General features: G+C 35.0%; 4 protein-coding genes across 4 annotated transcripts; 2 read left to right on the top strand and 2 right to left on the bottom strand.

Moving 5' to 3' along the window:
• Window positions 1-8088: 8088 nt before the first annotated feature.
• On the bottom strand, window positions 8089-10529 carry LOC115715874 (rust resistance kinase Lr10). Its single transcript, XM_030644544.2, has 4 exons — window positions 9717-10529; window positions 9590-9622; window positions 9451-9480; window positions 8089-9271 (listed from the first exon to the last, which is right to left on the bottom strand). Exons 1-4 carry the CDS (start codon window positions 10456-10458, stop codon window positions 8118-8120), a joined length of 1959 nt encoding a protein of 652 aa, XP_030500404.2. The 5' UTR covers window positions 10459-10529; the 3' UTR covers window positions 8089-8117.
• A 5-nt stretch (window positions 10530-10534) lies between these two features.
• On the top strand, window positions 10535-12989 carry LOC115715876 (rust resistance kinase Lr10). The gene is made up of 2 exons (XM_030644547.2): window positions 10535-11385; window positions 11478-12989. The coding sequence occupies exons 1-2, from the start codon at window positions 10680-10682 to the stop codon at window positions 12611-12613; spliced, it is 1842 nt and encodes a 613-aa protein (XP_030500407.2). The 5' UTR covers window positions 10535-10679; the 3' UTR covers window positions 12614-12989.
• Window positions 12990-13038: 49 nt separating this feature from the next.
• Window positions 13039-16598, bottom strand: LOC115715875 (rust resistance kinase Lr10). The gene is made up of 5 exons (XM_030644546.2): window positions 16323-16598; window positions 15082-15719; window positions 14943-14975; window positions 14794-14823; window positions 13039-14171 (listed from the first exon to the last, which is right to left on the bottom strand). The coding sequence occupies exons 1-5, from the start codon at window positions 16391-16393 to the stop codon at window positions 13039-13041; spliced, it is 1905 nt and encodes a 634-aa protein (XP_030500406.2). The 5' UTR covers window positions 16394-16598.
• Window positions 16599-19313: 2715 nt separating this feature from the next.
• Window positions 19314-22032, top strand: LOC115715877 (rust resistance kinase Lr10). The gene is made up of 3 exons (XM_030644549.2): window positions 19314-20183; window positions 20670-20696; window positions 20798-22032. Exons 1-3 carry the CDS (start codon window positions 19484-19486, stop codon window positions 21883-21885), a joined length of 1815 nt encoding a protein of 604 aa, XP_030500409.2. The 5' UTR covers window positions 19314-19483; the 3' UTR covers window positions 21886-22032.
• The last annotated feature ends 1114 nt before the right edge of the window (window positions 22033-23146 follow it).

Below are 23146 nucleotides of genomic sequence, written 5' to 3'. Positions count from 1 at the left end.
TCATATTCATGACCTAGTCCTCCCAAGATGTACAGAATCAAGTCATCATCTGAAAGAAGTTGTCCTGCAGCAGAGAGACCGTCAGAAATATTTTTCATTTTGAGAATATAGTCATGTATAGTGAGACTTCCCTTTTTTAGAGACTGAAGTTGGAAACGAAGTTGTAGGATTCTTGCTTTGGAGCTGGTGGTGTAAAGTCGGTCAAGGATGACCCAGAGTTCATGAGACGATTGGCAGCCAACAACATGTCCAAACATAGATTCAGAGATGGAGTTTAGTAACCAGCTTAGGATCGATTGGTCTGTGCGTCGCCACATAGCGTACCCAAGGTTGATTTGCCGTGATTCACCGGGAATGGAGCCTCCAATGGTGTTGTCGACAAACTGTGGAGGGCAGAGTTTAGTGCCTAGTATATATCCTTCAAGATCATATGCTCTAAGAGCAGGGAGCACTTGCGATTTTCAATAAGGATAGTTAGTTCTGTCAAGTTTAATAGTGAGAGGTGCAAGGCTTTGAAAAGGTGAAGAAATAGTGTTTGGTACAGGAATGACAGGTTCAGAAGGAAGAGCTGTCATGGTCACAGCTGGCTCATTTGTGGAGGATTTTTCGGCTGAAGTTGGAGTCTCCATTGGCGAGAATCACGGAGCTTTTCTAGCTCTGATACCAAGATAAAAAGGGCAAGAATCAATATTAGGAGAAGATATGATTAGTATTGATTTTCCAACTTGAATATTACAGAGGTGTACAACTGCCTTTTATATACAAAATAAAGAGTAATAAAGAGCAATCATATTGGCTAATGAATAACAGAATAATATTCCCTTAATATGGGACCATGACAGATGTCAGAGGAATATACACAATGGTACAATCAATATTAACAGTAACAAAATCTACTGATTTTATTCTTCAGAATATTCTTTATTCTTTGATCCAGATGCTTCTAGACCTTTCATTTCAACAAAGGCTAATGGTGAATATTGTAAATCTAAGCTCAAATCATGACTGAGTCCATTTCACTGAATTTATAGAGCAATGACTAATACATAGGGCTCATATACAGCTCTCAACAAATAATTGAATAGTAAGGAATAGTCTAACAATGATATCCTAATGATTGCAAATATTTGCTCGGGTAAATGTTGGTACAGAATTCAACACATATCTGTTATGCAGAGAGAATGTAAAGGGCGACATCAGGGCAATCCAAGTAGCAGGGCATTAAAGAGAAATATTTCTGTTTCTCAACATGCCCCCTCAAACGAAATGGAGAGATTCTCACTCCAAGTTTGTTGACAAGACAATTAAACTGTGACACCCCTTTTGTAAGGCAATCTGTTAACTGATCATGAGAGGAGATGTATTTGATCTCAAGTTCCTTGTTCAAAATCTTGTCTCAGACAAAATGAACGTTGATTTAAATGTGTTTGGTTCGACCATGAAACACAGGATTTGATACAAGTGAGCTTCCACTGACATTGTCACACCAGGTGATTGCTGGTTGAGTTAAAGGGAAGTTCAATTCTTTCAGTAACGATTCTACCCAAGATATCTCAGCGGCAACATGCGCCAAAGCACGATATTCTAACTCGGTACTCGATCTTGAGACGATTTGTTGTTTCTTTGAAGACCAAGAGATCAATGTTTCGCCTAAGAACTCACAATACCCTAATGTTGAGCGTCTATCATCTGGGCAGCAGACCCCATCTGCATCTAAAAACCATGTCAAACTTAGTTTATCACAATAAGTGATGTGTAGCCCAAGATTCATCGTACCCTTCAAATATCTGAGAACCCTCTTTGCACCACTCCAATGTACTTATGTGGGAGCTAGTAGGAATTGGCTTAGCTTATTTACAACATAAGCTATGTTTAGTCGAGTGTGGCATAAATTTTGCAAATCTCCTACAATGCTCCTATAGACAGTGGGATTATACATTGATTCACCATCAGTTAAAGACATAGGTTTACCAGCTGTGATTGGAGTGGGGCATGGCTTTACGTGTGTCAGGTCAGCTTTCTTCAATGACTCTTCAATGTATTTGGTTTGCGTCAAGTATAACCCTATGGAGTTACGATACACTTCAATGCTGATAAAGAAATGGAGTAGTCCTAGGTCCTTGAGTGTGAAGCATTTCTTCAATTGAGCAATCAGGCCTTTTACATTCTTTGTGTCATTACCTGTCACAATAATATCATCCACATATATTAAGACAAGGATTATAATCTTTTCCAAGTTAAAGAAGAATAGAGAAGTATCAGATTTTGAATTGTTGAATTTTCACTCCAACAAGGTGCTCTTTAATTTATCAAACCAGACTCTAGGGGCCTATTTCAAACCATACAATGACTTGTTTAGTTTGCAAAACAAAGTGCTCCTTTCCTTTCTCTTAAAACCCCAAAGGATTGTGCCATGTAAACATCTTCTTTCAAGACACCATTTAGAAAAGCGTTTTTGATATCGAGTTACCTTATGTCCTAATTTCTTAATAACATGGTTGTAGGTTTCTCCAAAATCCATCTCAGGTCATTGGTGAAATTCTTTTGCCACTAAACGAGCCTTGAACATCTAAAATGAACCATCAACATATTGTATTTTTTGCGAAACACCCACTTATTTCTCACTAGGTTGTAGTGCGAAGAAGGAGGCACAAGAACCCAAGTCCAAGTTTTATTACGTTTTAAGGCAATTATTTAGTATTCATTGTGCCATTCCAACCTTTGTGCAAAATAGCTTCTTGAACACTTGTAATTAAATTCTTTATGTGCCGAAGCAAATTGAGTTTCATTGAGCAGGGTTCATGGCTTGAAAATTCCTGCTTTTCCTCTTGTAATCATTGGATGAGTAGATTGATATGGAGCATGTGGTGTAGGCATGGGTTCAGGTTCAAGTTCAAGTGTTGCATTATATATCATCATGACCATGATCAGAAAAATTGTTAGAAGAGACCAAATTCCCCCTTTGAACCTAAAGCCAAAATAACAGTATCAATAGAAAAAGGGGTCATAGGGTTGTGGGGTGATACATGAAGTAAAGGAGAGGCTGACCGAGGAGGTGATGGAGAATGGCCTGCAGCTGGAAGAGATGGAGGAATAGAAGGTACTGCAACATCTGAGGAATGTGGAGAAGAGAGTGTAGGTGCAGGGAGAGTTGACCATGAAGAATTATGAATTATAACAGATTGTGGAGATTGGTAATTGTTCAAAAAATCAGATTTAAAGGGAAATTCAAGTTTGTTAAAAACAACATTTTGAAATAAATTCAACAATTTGGACTAAGACACTTGTACCCTTTCTTTACCTTTTAATTTCAAAACACTCCATAACCATTTAGTCCATAATCTCATTGTGGGTCACCTCCAAGATGTAATTTCCACCCTTGATTGTCATGGTCAATCATGGGGTCCATCCTGACTTGTTGGAACTTTGATAAATGTTTTAACAAAATATGAAAGTGTCCTAGTGTGTGTGAAGTGGAAAGAGTCTTACATGAGATATGAGCCTTTGTTTACAAGGGTATATAAGGTGCAACTTTGGCACTTGGGTTTGGACCCCAAGGGGTACCCAATTTTGTGTAAATGGGTGAGGACTCACACTCTTGACCCACCACACGTGCGCGCACGGTTCGTTTGAACCGAGCCGAGCTGGGCTGGTTGGTTGTTGTGGTGTGACACTTTATTATTTTAATAGAAAAATTATTTAATAAAATTGGACACGTTCAACCTATTACTCCCCATAATTCAAAAAACATTCTTCTTCTCGTTATATTATTTCAATCCATTCATCTATATAATGCGATTGAACTGATGGAGAAAATACATCTTTTTCATATCAAAATATTAAACACAGTTTTCACTACCAAAAGTCCATTTGCGATATCATAAAATTTAGGGTGTATTCGACGGTTCTCTACAGTGCAGTGTAGGGCTGTACAACAAAATTTGTAAATCGCCCAAACCGAATAACCCACCCAAATCGAACCGAAAAAACTAATAAAAATTACAAACCGAAATAACCCGAAAAAATTACAACCCGCCCAATCTGTTAATTGGGCGGGTTGAAAATAGGTCCAACCCGCCCAATTAAACTGAATAACCCGACCATTCCGACTTTGGCTTTTATTTTTTTTACTTTTTAATTTTTATTATATATAACATGAATGATTAAATATATAATAATATAAAATTATATACTTAATTGTTAGTTTCAAAGTCATATATATTGTGTTGTGCTTTGGTGGAATTTGATATTTTTACTTTATTTTTTTTAATTTTTATTGACTTTGAAACCAAAAAAAAAAGTTTGGCCGGTTTGGGCGGGTTAACCCGACCAAACTGCCCAAACCGTTGGTCGGTTTACAATTTTTTTTTTTAAATTGGGCGGGTTGCACTTAAATTTTAGCAACCCGAACTTTAGATTAGGTTTGAAAATATATAGGATATGCCGCCCAAACCGACCGATGTACAACCCTAGTGCAGTGGGGTTTCGATATAGTATGACTGGGCTGTTTTATTCTAGGAACGATTGGCAAATTCCAACTACTTGCACATTCCTAGGTAGTGCCACGAACGACTTAAAGAGAGCGATCTAGTCTGCGACTCAACCTAAAAATTTCATTCGGTAATATCGTCCCTCTTTTATTTTTGCAAGCAGTTTAAATAATACTTTTAAGACGTTCATTCTGCTATGACTACTACCGATGACTTTTTTGGTTCTATGCTGACATTAACAAGCCTTTTCATTTTGAGGGCTTGCACTTTAAACGTTGGAGAAAGAAAATATTGTTTTTTCTGACTGTGAAAAAAGTTGTGTTTGTGCTCACTGTTTTGAAACCAATTGTGTTTGAGACTCCACCTCATGCCGAGAAGAATGATGAAGTCGAGAAGTACAAATTGCAGGTTAAGGAAAGGGACTCCTGGGTAGCTTAAGAATTTTATTTTGAATGGCTGTTTGATGATTTGTATGATTATTATAATTTTGATAAATTTGCCAAAGATATATGGGAGTCATTATAGAAAAAATATGATACCGAAGAGACAGGAACAAAGAAATACGTTATGAACCGCTACTTGAAGTTTCAAATGACTAATGATAAATCAATTGAAGCCCAATCTCACGAGTTTTAAAAAATAGCTCATGAAATTCTGTCTGAAGGTATGACTATTGATGAACAATTTCAAGTTATGATTGATAAATAACCCCTTCGTGGAAAGATTTTAAAAATATTCTCAGGCATAAAACGAAAGAGTTTTCATTGGAAAGTCTGATCACTCGTCTTCGAATTGAGGAGGAACCTCGAAAACAAGACTAAAAGGAAGAGGTGCTTGTTGTTGGAAACAACAACAATACTAATAAAAGATCCACTGTTGTTTTGAAACCCAATAGGAAAAATTTTAAGAATCGAAATCAAATGAGATTACTTTCACTGCTGTTTTATCAGCTTGTAGCCATGCTAGTTTAGTTTCTGAAGGATGGAAACACTTCAAGTCAATGTACCCAAAACACGGCATAGTCCCAAGAATGGAACACTATGCATGCATAGTTGACCTATTGGGTGGATCAGGCTCACCATCAGAGGCCCTTGAATTCATAAACTCGATGCTTTTCATGGCTGATACACTAATTTGGCATACATTTCTCGGAGCTTGTCGAGCCACAGTAACATTTAGCTGGGGAAACATGCTTCGAACATGATTCTCAAGCAAGATCCAAATGATCCAGCAGCATTTGTTTTACTAGCTAACTTATATGTCTCCATCAATCAATGGGAAGAAGTGGCTCAAATAACAAAGTAGATGAAAGAGAGAAACTTGATTAAAGAAGCAGGTTCAAGCAAGTGTCATGTTGGGGATACAAGTTTCATTGAGATTTATGATGAACTAGACAGATTGGCCTCAAAGATAAAACAATTGGGTTATGTCCCAGATACTGATTTGGTTCTTCATGATGTTGAAGAGGAACAAAAAGAACAGTATTTGGTTCAACACATTGAGAAAATAGCAGTGGCTTTTGGGCTTATCAACACATCAAAATCAAAACCTATGAGGGTTTTCAAGAACCTCAGGATTTGGTTGGCCACAGAGGGAGAGATAGTGGTAAGAGATTCAAATAGGTTTCATCATATAAAGAATAGAACTTGCTCCTGCAATGATTGATTACTGGCAATGCTGGTGTGAAAATTGAAGTTGTTTGTTATCAGTTATAAACAATTCTAGATATAGAAAACAATCTTTACAGGTGTTTTCATGGCTCTGAAATCTTGAGATGAGAATATTCACTATCAAATTCAAATTTGTTGATTTTTGGCAGCTTATTATATGCAGTGTCCTCTCTTTTATTATGTTGACAATGAAATATCAGATCAACATAGTTGTTATTTATTTCTTATATTACAATTTTAAATTACTAATTAATAAAACTTTAATGTATATTTCTTATTTTAATTTTAATGAGAAAATAAATAAGGTACTTTGGAGATAGTAATATATTTTACAAGTGAATTGAGTATTTCTAGAACAGGGAACACAATATGATCTAAATAATAATAAAAAGTGTCCCTTTCCCTTGAGACAGGCAGAAATTATCTGGATTTCCTTGTTCATAATTGAAAATAACACAATTTCACCCAAAAGAACAAAAACAAACGAAGCCTATGTAAATGTTATTATGTGATATATTAATACCAGCTTCTGTGATGCACAATATAATTGAATAGTATATAGTCTAGTTTGGAATGCAAAGGAATATTGTTTAAGATTTATTTTGAGTTAGAATTTCTTGGAAAACATCTTTGAATAGATAGATACATTAATAATGAAATAGGCCCTAAAATTTGATGAAATATCAGTTTGGAAGATCTATGAGGCAATATATCAAACCAGTTGAGAGCAAAACTCATATACCAATGCTATTTCATTCAAACAACCACCATGGTTTTGGAAAGTGAGGGGAAAGACCCATTAAGTCATCTAATTACATTATTCAATATCATATTTGGTATGGTGGCAAGGATCTCAAAGTCAAAGATGGAAACTTTTATTCAAAAGAAATAATATAAATTGCAGACTTGAATTGGGACTTGGACCCTCGATCCCGGACCCGAAACTATCGCACTTGGCCTTAGCACCGAACCCCGAAACTAAATCTGAACTTGGACCCCAAATGCGGACTCCAAACTCCAAAACCGAATCTGAATCCATACCCCAACTGGACCCCGGACCTAGACTCGAATTCGAGCCCCGACCCCAGACCTGAATCCAAACTCGGACCCGAACCCAAACTTGGACTAAGCCCAAATCCAGCCCCATCCTCGGACTCCGGACTCAAACCCAAATTCGGGCCCCTGATTCGGACCAAGACCACAGACCCGAACTCCGGACTTCAACCCGAACCCCGGACTTGGACCCCAATACGGACCCAGACCTCGGACTTGAATATAGACCCGAACACAAACCATGGACCTAGATACGGACTCAGACGCCGGACCTGAATCCAGACCCAGACTTGGACCTTGAACCCAGCCCTGGCCTTGGCCCCGGCCCCGAACCCCAGACGGGGACTTGAACCTGGATCACGAACCCGAACCTTCACCCGAACTCGGACTCGGACCCAAACCGCCGACCCTAGACCCCAGACCCACCAAGACCCTAGACCAGGACTAGGACCTTGACCCCGAACCTAAACCCAAACTCCAAACTCAGACCCAGACCCAAACTGTGACCTGGACCCCGAACCCTAATCCGAATCCGAATCCGGATCAAGGTTTGAGTTAAGGTCCGGGGGTCCAAGACCCGAACTCCAGACTTGGGTTTGTATTCGGATCCAGGTCTGGTCCATGCTCGACTTTGGAGTCCGGCTTTGGAATTTGGGGTTTGGGTTCGAATATGGGGTCCGGGTCCGAGGTCTGGGTCCCTGTTCAGGTCTGAGTTCGGGGCATGTTTTGGGTCCGGGTGTAAGTCCGAGTCTGAGTTCAAGCTGTGGTCAGGTTTATTGTGAAGAATTTATATTTTTACATAACTTATTAGTACAAGTTAATACTAAATATAATATTGTATGAAATAATACTAATACAATACAATACATAATATGTTTTTTATTGTGTTTTATTGTACATCTCTTTAATCTGATATCTGACTTAAAGTAGTATCTGAGTAATTGTCCCCTGATTGTGTGGATGACCATGTTGAGGATGAACTGTTCTCTCCAAGATCCTCCATTGGTGCCTCATTTGAACAATAGAATGTGAATTTAGTTGGAGGCATTTCTAAGGACTCAGTTTGATCTTCAAGCATCTCTACCACTTTGGTCATTGAAGGACGATCAGATGGCTTGAATTGTATACACCATAATGCAATTATCATCATCTTCTTTATGATCTTTACTTCCTCCACTGTCCCAACACCAAAATCAAAATCATTTCCTTCACTGAATTGGTTAGAAACCCAAGATGGGAAGTGAACTCGGCTCGAATTCTCTACTGCTGAATTTATATTCCTTCTTCTACTCGCCATTTCCATCAATAACATGCCAAAACTATAGACATCAGCTTTATAAGAAACTCCTCCGAGGTTTTTGTAAAACAATTCTGGAGCTATGTATCCTAAGGTTCCTCTCGCTGCAGTTAAAGACACAATATTATTATCCAATGGACATAATCTAGCTAAGCCGAAATCTGAAACTTTTGTTACAAAATTCTCATCTAAAAGGATGTTGTGTGGCTTGATATCGAAATGCAGAATCTGCATTTCGCATCCTTGATGAAGATACTCAATTCCCCGAGCCACTCCAAGTGAAATTTCGAACATCATCTCATAACTTAAAGAGTCAATTCCTTCCTTAGAGAAAATATGTTTGTCAAGAGATCCATTAGTCATAAAATCATATATAAGAGCACGCTTTGAACCTTCAACACAAAATCCAATTAGTCTAACAACATTAACATGATGAATCCTACCAATTGTAGCAACTTCATTAACAAAATCATCCCCATTTCCTTTAGATGCATCCAACATCTTAATTGCTACTAAATGACCACTTCGAAGTTTTCCTTTATACACAGAGCCATAGCCTCCTTCACCCAATTTATCTTTAAACCCTTGGCTCATCTTTCTAATATCTGAATACGAGTATCTTATAGGTACAAGATTGTTATAACTTTGCAAGAATTCTTCAATACGATCATACATCGATAAATGTCGCCTTCTCCATGTGTAGAACAAAAAGATACACAAACATGGAGTCCCTAATATGGCCCTTCCTACAATCACAGCTCCTGCATTAAGAAATTGGCAGTAGCATATATCATGAGTCAAATTCTAGCCTACATTAAGTCACAAGTCTCCAACTAAACTTGCTCATATAAAATGTCTTCTTCTGGTTTTTATGTGTCAGCTCATTGTGAAAATGTATGATAAGTTTATGAACAACTAAGCTTAAAATTAGAGGTCTTACCAAGTATAAATAGTATCAAATATCGGTAAGCTGCAAGGAGACCAGAAAAAGAAAACAGAACACACAGATTGATGAATCAATAATATGCAAGAACATAAAAGTTTTTAAGGCACAATAAATGAATAAACCATGTACTTACTACTAAGGTCTTGCAATATTTGATCCCACAGGCCTGCATTTTTTTAATTCAAAACAACCAAAAATAAGTTCAAAGATTATTGCTTTATGAATTCCAATGACCAAAGTTAAAAGACTAAGAAAAATACTTATTCGGATTGGAAGTGGAGTGATTCCTGGAATCCATGAAAGCTTAAACCCAAAAGCCATCTCATTATGAATATCCATGAATGAAGAAGCATTGGTGTTATTGTTTCTATGCTGAGATACTAAAGTCGTTAGCTTTACACCACATGATTTATCCATGTCCGAAACAGTCAAGCTCCCATTGACTATTACATAAGAATGGTTTTTGTAACCATTAGATGAGCAAGAAGAAGTGTCTATATAAAAATGGGATTTGACTGTTTTTTCACAACTCACGAAAACCAGTGTCTTTGACATAAGCTTCAGAGTCCAATCTGTGCTCCATTGTTGAAGCTCATATGGGTCACCCTGTCTGAAGTTGTACCTTGAAATAGGGTAACGAGGGAGAGAAGAGCAATTGCCCTTTTGAATTCCTGGATCAACCACTCTTATGGTATGGTTAATGTAATTGATTGCTTCCACGGAGTATTTTCCTGAATAGAGGTTTAGTATTGTGATATTGTTCTCGCAAGAAAGAACATACCTTTGGTCTCCACAGCTTTTTGGATCGGATTTTAGGCTAAAAGGGTAGCTTATATTCTTGATTTTTCCACAGGAAGAAGGTGAACATTGATTGTTTTGGGCTCTGCAATTGAGGAAAAGGAAGAAGAAGAAGAAGATAAGGATCAAGAATCTAAGATGCATTTTGTTTTGGGTCTGGAAAGAGCCAAAGGAAGAAGAGTTAGCCATAATGTGTATATACATTTTATCAAAAAGAGCAGCTTGATCTCGTTGACTAAGATTCTGTCAAGTTGGAACATGTTCCACAACTGAGCTAGCTAAATAATGCTAATACCATAAAACTCCCATACATTGTACCTACCCATTAAAGTTTGACTATTCTAATTTTATTTTACTCAAATACCCATCAACCCTTTACTAGTTTCCCATCCACTCATCTTTATCGATAACCAGAACGAGAAATAATGATGGGGTTTCTCTCAAAATCTCAACTTTTTTGGTCTTTCACTCTGTTTTTGCTTCTGGGGTTGTCCATTAATATTGAAGCTAGTCAAACACAGTGCAAGGAATCAAGATGTGGGAATGGGCCGGCAATTCGATTCCCGTTCAGAGTCAAAGATGGTCAACCAAATCACTGTGGTTACCCTGGCTTTGAGCTATCTTGCAGAGGGAAACGTACGGTTCTAGAGCTGCCAAAATCAGTAAAGCTGTTTGTGAAAAGCATAGATTACAAATCTCAGGTGATAAAATTATATGACCCCAATGATTGCCTTTTTGGACAGCTTTTAAAGATCAATGGTTTATCAGTTTCTCCATTATATTTCGCAAAATTTGAACTTCGTAACTATACAATGTTTAATTGTTCTGCTTTAGAAAGAAATGCTCTATACGGCATCGGCATGGACTTTCCCTGCCTCAGTGGCCCTGATGGTTACCACGTTATTGCAGTTGAATCTTCCTCCACCATTGAAGATGTGCCTTTGGCATCTTGTAATAAAATGTATGATATCATATCTGTTCCTTATACACTTTTTGCTGTTGACAGAAAATATCTTTATATGAATTGGGCTAAACCCAATTGTTCTCGTTGTGGAGTATTGGGATATGGATGTCGATTAAAGAACAATGACACCAAAAGTGAAACAGAGTGTTATGCATATCCTAAACCAAGTAAGTCACTTTCTTTTTTTGCTTAAGGCATAGGTTACTCAATAGTTTTGATCTATTTCTTAATCACAAGATCTTTATTGTATTGTTTGCAGGTCAAACCAAGAAATTTGTAACTATTGGTGTAACAATTGGTACTACTGTTCTTACACTGCTACTTGTTGTGGCTTATCGAGCTTACAATTCTAATAAGCAAGAGAAAGAAAATCAACGGAGAATAGAAAGTTTTTTGGAGGATTACAAGGCTTTAAAGCCAAGTAGATATTCTTATTCTGACATCAAACATATTACAGGCGAGTTCAAGGAAAAATTGGGTGAAGGAGCCTATGGTGCAGTATTTAAGGGAAAGCTCTCAGCAGAATTCTTTGTTGCTGTGAAAATTCTTCACAGTTCAAAAGGAAATGGAGATGAGTTTATAAATGAAGTAGGCACTATTGGTCGAATTCACCATATCAATGTGGTTCGCTTGGTTGGTTATTGTGCTGATGGATTTAGAAGAGCTCTTGTTTATGAGTTCTTACCAAATGGTTCACTTCAACAGTATATATCTTCACCAGATTCTGATCATTTCTTAGGTTGGGAGAAACTTATGGATATTACTTTAGGCATAGCCAAAGGTGTTGAGTATCTTCACCAAGGGTGTGATCAAAGAATCCTTCATTTCGATATCAAGCCTCATAATGTCTTGCTAGACCAAAACTTCATTCCCAAAATTTCTGATTTTGGTTTGGCCAAGTTGTGCTCAAAAGATCAAAGTATGGTGTCAATGTCTACAGCTAGAGGAACCATGGGATACATTGCACCCGAAGTTTTTTCTAGAAACTTTGGAAATGTTTCATACAAGTCAGATATTTACAGTTTCGGGATGGTGTTGCTTGAAATGGTTGGTGGGAAGAAGATTACAGATGTTAAAGAAGACAACACTAGTCAAGTTTATTATCCCGAATGGATCTATAATCTCCTAGAAGAAGGAGAAGACTTACGAATCCATATCGAGAAAGAAGAAGACGCTAAGATTGCAAAGAAACTTGCAATTGTGGGTTTATGGTGCATTCAGTGGCACCCCACGGATCGCCCTTCCATGAAAGTTGTGGTACAAATGCTTGAAGGAGGAGAAAAGTTAACATTGCCTCCTAATCCTTTTGGCTCTACTGGTCAACCAAAATCAATTGTTGATATGCCTAGAAGACGCAAGAATCCAGAGCTAGAAGCTATATCTGAATTAGAATGAGCATTGAGTAATAGCTTTGGAAATAAAGAAAAGATAACACAAAATTTCACAATATGAAATGAGAGAATCATGTGTATATGAGTCAGAAATTTTGACTAAAGAGTATTTATTTACTTAAAAATGTGATCTAATTTTGGATCATTGGGACAAACAAGTCACAAGGGTCCTCAAAAATTCAGAGACTTATTATGTATAATAACTTACATATAGTAAAAGGGAGCAATGTTTTTGTCCTTGTCTTGTGCTGTGTTTATGCTCTTAGGATACTTTGTGGAGATTTTAGAAGGGTCTGATCAAGTTTGATTTTTGTAACCATAAAAAGAACAGAGTTGTTTAAGAAGAAAAGCTGCACTAATAAATAATTTGTTTATTTATAGTTTTTTCTTGTACATTGCAAATATATATATGTAGTTGAAATCTTATCCTTAATTTGGTACATGAGTAAAAGTAGTATTATCTGAGTAATTGTCCCCTGTGGATGGCCACATTGAGGATGAACTACACTCTCCATGATCCTCATTTGAATAGTAAGAGAATTTAGTTGGAGGCAATTCCAAGAACTCAGTTTGTTCTTCAAGCATCTCAACAACTTTGGTCATTGAAGGACGATCAGAAGGCTTGAACTGTATGCACCACAATGCAACTATCATCATCTTCTTTATTATCTTTGATTCCTCCATTGTCTCAACACCAAAATCAATGTCCATTCCTTCACTAAATTGGTTAGAAACCCAAGATGGGAAATGAACTCGACTCGACTTCTCTGCTGAGTTCAGATTCCTCCTTCTACTCGCCATTTCCATCAGTAACATGCCAAAACTATACACATCGGCTTTGTAAGAAACTCCTCCAATGTTTTTATAAAACAATTCGGGAGCTATGTATCCTAAGGTTCCTCTTGCTGCAGTGAGAGACACAGTATTATTGTCCAATGGACATAATCTCGCCAAGCCAAAATCTGAAACTTTTGTTACGAAATTCTCATCCAAAAGAATGTTGTGAGGCTTGATATCAAAATGCAAAATTTGCATTTCACATCCTCGATGAAGATACTCGATACCACGAGCCACTCCAAGTGACATTTCAAACATCATCTTGTAACTCAAAGACTCAATTCCTTCCTTTGAGAAAATATGTTTATCAAGAGATCCATTCGCCATGAAATCATATACAAGAGCACGCTTTGAACCCTCCACACAAAATCCGATCAATCTAACAACATTGACATGATGAATCCTACCTATTGTAGCAACTTCGTTTATGAAATCTTCACCATTGCCTTTGGATGTATCCATCATCTTAATTGCTACGAAATGACCACTACGAAGTCTTCCTTTGTATACAGAACCATAGCCTCCTTCACCTAATTTATCTTTAAATCCATGGCTCATCTTTTTAATATCTGAATAAGAGTATCTTATTGGTGTAAGATTGTTATTACTTTGTAAAAATTCTTCAATATGATCATACATTGATAAATGTCTCCTTCTCCATTTGTAGATCAACAAAATACACACACATATAGTCCCTAATATGACCCTTCCTACAATGAAACCTCCTGCATTGAGAAATGGCAATAGTATTTTAACTCAATAAATCAAATCAAGTATCTCTAACTAAAAGTGCTTATAATTAAGTGTCTTTGTTCATCATATAACTTTATTAGAAAATCTCAATTATTCTAAATAGAACTTCAATAAAAAAAAATGATATTTAAACCACCAAAACTACTTAATTAAAAAAAGGAAGCAAAATGTGCAAAACTACTAGCACAAAATAACAAATATAATTAAAACCAGGATATTTTTCTCTTCTTGCAAAACTTTGAAGAAGATTTTTGTTTTTGTTTTTGTTTTTTTTTTTTTTTTTATTTTGAATAAATGGAACTTCTCCTTAGGCCTAAGCCAAAACCAATCCAAAAATTTACATCAACTCTGGCAATTTTGACCACTAAACTCTCCCATCATCAAGAGAAAGAGTCTGTTTAGAAAAATGCTGAGCGATTACAAAACAAAAATTTAAATACATTCATAGGCCACCAAACACCACTCTTTCTTGGGATTATTAAGAAGATTTTTGTTTCTTAATCCAGATTCTTGGGATTTAAAATAAGAGCTTTCTACTTTGATATTTAGAAAATAAAAAAGTAAGATGAATAATCTTAAAATTAGTGTTCTTACCAATTATTATTAATGCCAAAATACTGTAAGCTGCAAGACAAAAAAAATCTTGATGATGAATAAGATGATTCTGAAATATATATAAAAGAAGTATTCATTTATTTGTGTATTTTTTTTGGAAATAAAGAATGAATAAAATATATACTTACTACTAAGGATGCTCAAAAATTCTTGCCACAAACCTGCATTCATCCAAAAAAAAAAAAAAACAGATAATTAATTTTCCCATAAAAACAAAAGTAGTTGTTAGAATAAGCCAAGTTAAAAGACTAAGCAATATATTTTTACTCAATCCAGTTTGAAGTTGGAATCTGGTAGATATAGTCCATGAAAGCTCAAATCCAAAGGCCATTTCATTGTGAATATCCATGAATGAAAGAGCATTTCCACTGTTGTTTATTTGATCAGATACTAAAGTGGTTAATACAACAACACATGATTCATCCAAATCCCTAACAGTAATTAATTCCCCAGACACTATTACATAAGAATAATTATAATATCTACTAATTTTAAAGCAAGAAGATGTGTCTATATAAAGATGGGATTTTACTGGTCTTTCACAGCTAAGGAAAACCAGAGTGTTTGATAAAAAATATGATTCGAGTTCTTGTCTCGAAATTCTTGTGTATGGATCATTCCAAGTTGTGAAGTTGTAATTGGAAAGAGGATAATGTGGGAGAGTGGAGCAATTTCCCTTCTGAAGGCCTGAATCAACTATTCTTATTGTTTCTTTAGTGTAATTGATTGCTTCAACTGTGTATTTTCCATGAAAGAGTTTTAGTATTGTTACATTTTTGTGGCAAGAGAGAATGTAGTTCTTGTGTCCGCAGTTGCTTGGATCTGAATTTAGCCGAAAAGGGTAGCTTATGTTTTGGATTTTGCCACAGGAGGAAGGTGAACATGATACATTGTTGATTTGGGCTCTGCAAGTGATGAGAAGAGTGAGAGAAATAAGGATCATTGTAAAGAATCTAATAAGAGTCATTTTTAGAGAGGCTTTGCAAAGTGTGATGAAATTGTTTATATAGGACCCTTGTGTTTTAATGTTTAAACACTTTAATCCCTTGCTTTTTTTAATACCCCCCTTAATTTTATTTTTGTTTGCTAATTTAAGGAACTAGTTGAATTCTGTTGTTGAATGCTAATTGGGATTGCTTTTGTGTACGTGTACATGTGACACTAAAACTTCGAAACTAATAAAAACATGTCACGTCTACATAGGTGTACACAGTACTAACCTAGTTAGCATTTAAATCGGATTTAACTGGCTCCTCAATTTGCAAACAAAAGTAAAATTAAAGAGTATTGACAAAAAAATTAAAAAAGACAAGATTAAACTAACAAAATGATAATGTGATTCTTTTCTTATTTTTTTTTTAAACTAAAAATGTACATAGATAAAACAAAATTAGACATCGCGATCATTATTGTGGACATTGTCTCACATGAAATAAATGGTAGAGTATTGAAATATATATAAGAACATGAGCTATTCTATTTATGATCAATTGGTTTTAAGATAGAACCTCATTATTCTCAACATGGTATAAGAGCCATATCCCTTGCGAGTGATCCTATCCGATTCGCACCTGTCCATTCTGATACTGTTCTAAGTCCAAAGGAGGAGGGGACCACCTAGATTCCAACACAGGAGTAGGTTAGAGAAGAATCGGGGCTCTGTAATCTGTAGAACAGTAATAAATAGAATCAATATAATGTTTTATACTACCCAAATTATTATTGTGTACCTTGTCGTTTCGAGCTCGCCAGACGATGTCCACCACAATTAAAGCAAATATGAAAACTTCATCAACGTTGATTCCTTGTCTACCTTAAGTGAATTTAACCCAATCCCACAACCGAGTTCCAACATTCGAGATGGGGTAAATTCCCCATGGGGAAGAACACCATAGACGGTAGGCAAAATTACAATGAAGAAACAAATGTTCCATAGTTTCATTATCTCCACCACAAATTGGGCAAGTTGTCTCTTCAATGTTCATTTGCTGCTTTACAATAGACAGAATGGGGAGTGCGTTAGAGAGGATGTTCTACCAAAGGATCTTACATGGCGTTCTAAAATTTTGCTATTCCAAAGCTTGTTCCACATAGTAAGGGAAAGAACGCTCGGAGGAGCTCTTTGGAAAGCTTGAATTAAATACGCTGAATTACAAGAGAAACGACCATTTGTCTCTTTAGTCCAGATCCAGTAATCTTGACCCCTTCCAAAACGTTTGCCCCTTTCAAAATTGCATCCACAGTCTTCTAGTCGAAAAGGTAGACCAATTTTTGAAAATCCCAGTCACCATTCTCCATTAAAAGATCTGCTGCCTGTTGCAATTCAAGATCGGGCACTCCATTAGGTTTTCGGTAGAAGCTATTTTCATGAGCCACCCAAGGATCATCTCAAATATTAGTGTTTTTGCTATCAATCACCATTTTACAAGCCTCTTTCCGAAGAATATCAATAGCTTTGATAATATTTTTTCAAAACTAAAAATCCGAGTTTTTGTATTGATACTCAAGAAATCTCATACCCCTCAAATATTTCAGTTTCAGCACCTTGCAACAAAGAGATTGACTGTTGTTTAAAAGGTTCCAACCCCATTTAGCAAGAAAAACTTGATTTATCTATCGCGTTACTCATGTGTCATTACCACAGTTAGATATGTAATTTAAATTAAAAAATAACATAATTTATTTTTTTTTCTTATTAAAAATTAGTATTAAATGGAATATATAACTATTTCTCGTTTAAAATAATTGATTTAACTATAAAGTTAATTTTCACATTAATGTCTAGCAAAGTTCCTTTATGATAGTGTTAACTAATATTGTAGATTATAATGATGCCATAATCAAGAAAAACACTTTCAATGAAATTTCAACTCACCACAAATTATGACCAAAAAAATCAACTCACAAATGCACAAGTTCATCGACGTAGAGCTATATAAGCATGGACACATTAAGGGAAACTAGACAAATAAGGACAAAACAACTCACATGGCTCCTAAAAAATTTAGAGCTATATATATAAATATTATGTAATATCAAAGTCCTAATCGAAGAGGTGCATAGGCGATGACCATGTCCATTTCAACTTTAATCAAATGGGAGGGAAGTACCCAAATCAAAGCAAGCAAGCCATCATAAATTAGGGACAAACAAGTCACATGGCTTTAATTTCACAAATTATTACGACCAATATTATGTAGTATGTGCTAGTTCTAATCTAAAGGTCCATAGCCAATGGCCACCCTAATCAATGAGAGGGAAACATAATCCAAATCAAGTCAAGCAACCCATTAAAATATAGCTTTAACATAATCAAAGATTGTATCAAAACTAAAAGAAAAGGAAAAATAGCAATAGGTTCATGTGCTCCATGCTATATATATTTAGTATGTGCTTCACTATCTTTATGTTTAGGGTTTTGGGATTATTGCTCATTGATATTGGAGCTACTCAAACACAATGTATGAAAAATCAAGACGTGGAAATGGTGTGGCCATTGGATTCAATGATGATCAACTACCCTCTGAACTTTAACATGTACTAAATCATGCCTCTCGAACTTTTAAGGTCGTTAAAAATATCCCCTGAATTATTGAGATTGTTAAATTTAAGGACTTTTGTCTAATTTCATTCAATTTTACTATTTCAGTAATTGTTTATATACTAAACGATGTTCCCCAGACTTTGATATCTACCCCCTCAACCTTAAAAGTTCAAAGAACATGATTTGGTACATGTGAAAGTTCAAGAGGCAAAAATTCTAATTAGCATTCCAAAACTTTTGATAAACCGAGTTAAATGGTTAGTTTAATCTTTTTTTAATTAATTAATATAAATAGTCTACTATTTTCTTTAATTTAAAATAATTAATAAATTATGACGTCACAAATTTTAGGTATCCATCCACATGACTTTATGCTGAAAAGTTAGCTGAGATCAACGGACAAGGGTGATCACCAAAAATAAACTTTGAAATTAAGTGTAACAAAGTACCAACACAAGGGAGTTGAAACTTTTTTATTTGAATATTTAATTTTTACAAATGAAACTAATTAGAAATATAATTAGTATGTGATGTTTTAATCAAGAGAAACAATTTGAATGAAATTTTAACTCAAATAACAAGTTCATCAAAACAGATTATTTTTCATGGACACAATGCAAGCTAGTCAAAAGTAGATGTGATCAATAACTTTAAAAACCATTATGGACAAATAAGTCACATTGCTCCTCAATAACTAAAAGCTATATTATGTAATATTTGCATGTTATCATTAATCAATGGGAAGGAAACAGAACCCACATAAAAGCATGCCACTCATTAAATTTAGGGAAAAACAAGTCACATGGCTCTTCATTCACAAATGAAGAGCAATACTATGTTATATTTACTACTCCCTAGCCCTAATCTAAAAGGTCCATAACCAATGACCATGTCATCTTTAATCAATAGGAAGGAAATAGAACACAAATCCAAGCAAGCAACCCATCAAAATTTGATTTTACATACTCAAAAGATTGTATCAAAATAAATTACATACATAAAAAGTATTTTATTACATAACTAGCAATAGCTTCATGTGCTCCATACTATTATTATTTATTTTTTTGTGTGTGAAACTTAGCCTGGTTTTCATTTTACTCACCTCAGAGTGAGAGAAAAGGGATCATGAATTTTCTCTCAAAATCTGCAATTTCTTGGCCATACACACTGTTTATACTTCTGAAGTTGTCCATTGATATTGGAGCAACTCAAACACAATGCAAGGAATCAAGATGTGGAAATGGCCCCGCGATTCGATTCCCGTTCAGACTCAAAGATGCTCAACCGAATCACTGCGGCTATCCGGGCTTTGAGCTATCTTGCATGGGAAAACATACAGTTCTAGAGCTGCCAAAATCAGTAAACTTGTTTGTGAAAAACATAGATTACAAATCTCAGTTGATAGAATTATATGACCCCAATGATTGCCTTTTTCTAAAGCTTTTAAAGATCAATGGCTCATCAGTTTCTCCCTTAAGTTTCATCAAAGATGAACTTTGTGACTATACACTGTTTAACTGTTCTGTTTCAGAAGATTTGGATTCCATTGTCATTCCTTGCCTCACTAGCCCTCATGGTTACCAAGTTATTGCTCTTTATTCTTCATCCTCCATTGAATATGTGCCCTTGGCATTTTGTAAAAAAATGTATAATGTAATTTCTGTTCCTTATATTCTTCTCAGCTCTTTTAGTGAGCAAAAGTATATTTATATGAATTGGGTTAAGCCCAATTGTGCTCTTTGTGAAGTTGTAAAAGGATACGGATGTCGATTCAAGGACAATGGTAGCCAAAATGAAACTGAGTGTTATCAATATCCAAAACCAAGTAAGTCCCATGACCATGACTTCTTTTTCTTGTGGTTAGAATATGGATTATTTGCGCATCTTATAATTTCTTAATTTCAGAAATTTTATTAAACTCTAATGTATTAAATATGACATATTTGAAAATTTATTAATTTGGTGATATTTGCTCGATAACTATGAAAATGCGACGATTTGGTTATTAGAGTCACAATCTTTTCTTAAGCGGGACGGTCATGAGTGATATTTGGAATATCGAGATTAACCAGGATTATGGTATTAGACAATTTTATCCCTAAGCTTTAAGATTGATTTTCAGGTGAAGTAAAGGGCAAAATGGTAATTTTGCCTAAAAGAATTGAAATTGTTTTTAATGGATTTTGTATAGTTTTCTACTATACTCTCCAGTACATTTTACTTAGTTGGGGTAATACTATGTCCAAGTTCAAGCAATGTCTCGTTTTGATTAATTTCTTTATAACCACAAATCTGAATTATATTGTTGCAGGCCAAACCAAGAAATTCGTGGCAATTGGTGAGAATTTTTTGTTTTGTTTTTATAGAACATTATTGTTATGTTAGACTATATCTAGATCAAAAATTGAACATGTTAAATGTTTTTCATTTTGTGTGCAGGTGCAACATTTGGTACAATTGTTCTTACTCTGCTACTTGTATTGGCTTATCGCGCTTACAACTCTAATGAGCAAGAAAAACATAATCAACAAAGATTAGAGAGATTTTTGGAGGACTACCTAGCTCTAAAGCCAAGCAGATATTCTTATGCTGATATTAAGCATATTACAAGTCAATTCAATGAAAAATTAGGTGAAGGTGCCTATGGAGTAGTCTACAAAGGAAAACTCTCAGCAAAATTCTTTGTTGCTGTGAAAATCCTTAACAATTTGAAAGGAAATGGAGAAGAGTTTGTAAATGAAGTTGGCACCATTGGTCGAATTCACCATATCAATGTGGTTCGTTTGGTTGGTTATTGTGCTGACGGGTTTAGAAGAGCTCTTGTCTATGAATTCTTACCAAATGGCTCACTTCAACAATATATATCTTCACCAGATTCTGATCATTTCTTAGGTTGGGAGAAACTTATGGATATTACTTTAGGCATAGCCAAAGGTATTGAATATCTTCATCAAGGGTGTGATCAAAGAATCCTTCATTTCGATATCAAACCTCATAATGTTTTGTTAGACCATAACTTTGTTCCTAAGCTTTCTGATTTTGGTTTGGCTAAGTTGTGTTCAAGGGATCAAAGTATGGTGTCAGTCTCTACCGCTAGAGGGACTCTAGGGTACATTGCTCCCGAAGTTTTTTCTAGAAACTTCGGGAATGTGTCATATAAGTCAGATGTTTATAGTTTTGGAATAATGTTGCTTGAAATGGTTGGTGGGAAGAAGATTACCGACGTGAAAGAGGACAACACTAGTCAAGTTTATTATCCGGAATGGATCTATAATAATCTTGTAGAAGAAAAAGAAGATGATGGTAAGATTGCAAAGAGAATGGCAATTGTGGGATTATGGTGCATTCAATGGCACCCTAAAGATCGTCCTAGTATGAAAGTTGTGGTTCAAATGCTTGAAGGAGTAGAAAAGTTAAGTATGCCTCCTAATCCTTTTGGCTCTACAGGCCAAGCAATAACAATTGCTGATTTGCCTAGAAGAAGAGGAAACAATGTTGAGCTAGAAACTATAGCTGAGTTAGAGTGAGTATAAGCTATATAAGTTTTACTTGTAAGGAACCTTTTTAGAATTATTTCATAAATTTTAGACAGAGTTTGCACCTTGGTAAAGTTGGTTAAAAATTTCTTTGTTCAGTCCCTTAAAAAAAAATTAAATTATTTCTTTGTTCATGCACATGTATCTTATATCTTTTTATATAATTGATCAAATAAGGTTGATTATGATTCAAAACTTATAATTTTAGAAAAGTTAATTGAAATATAAAATTTGAAAATATGTATTTATTGTAGAGAAAAATGAAAAACTGCAAGCCTAGCAAAATAATTTTTTTTTTACTTGGTTTGGTATAGTTATAAAACACACTTAGGAGACGTTTGGTTGGGAGGAATGAAAATATAGGAATAAGAATGGGAATGGGAATAGGAATGGAATAAAATTTAAAATGCATAAAAAAAATTGATAAAAAAATAATTAAATTTTTTTTTTCTTGTTACATTGGAATGGTCATTCCTTTCTTTTTAAAATGGAATAGTCATTCCACCAAAATGGTGGAAAGAGCATTCCATTGGAATGTCATTCTAATACTTTAAAATGCAACCAAACAAAGGAATGGAATGAAAATTGTTTTCTTTCCATTTCATTTTATTTTATTACCTCCAACCAAACGCCACCGTAATGTTACATGTAATGCATTCTGATAGAACATAATTAAAAATATTTATGAAAAAAAATAAGAAGGTACAACATACATAATTGTATTTGTACATGATGTATAAAGCAATAAAGACAATTTCTTGTTAATGCAAATTGTTCGATTGAGGATCAATTAACTCATCTTTATAGAGTAAATGGTAACATTATTGATGAAGAGGATGTCTCTTGACCATGATTATTATTACACTTCTCAGTTGACATAGTTAGGGTCAAAATTTTCAAATAAAATCAACTTTTCATAAGAGAAATAAGTTTCCAAAATAAGAAAATAAACAGTTAAAAAGAAAACTTTCCTTTGAAAGAAAAGACCAATAAAGACACGAAATCAATGTAGGCAAATCAAATTAATTGCATAAAGAAATTACAGTAAAAAATATTTTGACACTTAAATTGTCAAAAAAATGACTTTACAATCTCCTCATTTGATACCTTAGATAATCAAAATATTTTTAACTAAAATGTACCTACAAGACAAAGTTAGCCACACCATACAATCAAACTCTCCTTGAGAAACACATCATTAAACTAAAATAGAATACTAATTTTAAACCAAAGTTCAACACACATTTTGACA

The sequence above is a fragment of the Cannabis sativa genome, chromosome 5 (genome assembly GCF_029168945.1).
Source record: "Cannabis sativa cultivar Pink pepper isolate KNU-18-1 chromosome 5, ASM2916894v1, whole genome shotgun sequence".
NCBI classification, from domain to species: Eukaryota; Viridiplantae; Streptophyta; class Magnoliopsida; order Rosales; family Cannabaceae; genus Cannabis; species Cannabis sativa.
This window is presented reverse-complemented; position numbering and strand designations above follow the sequence as displayed.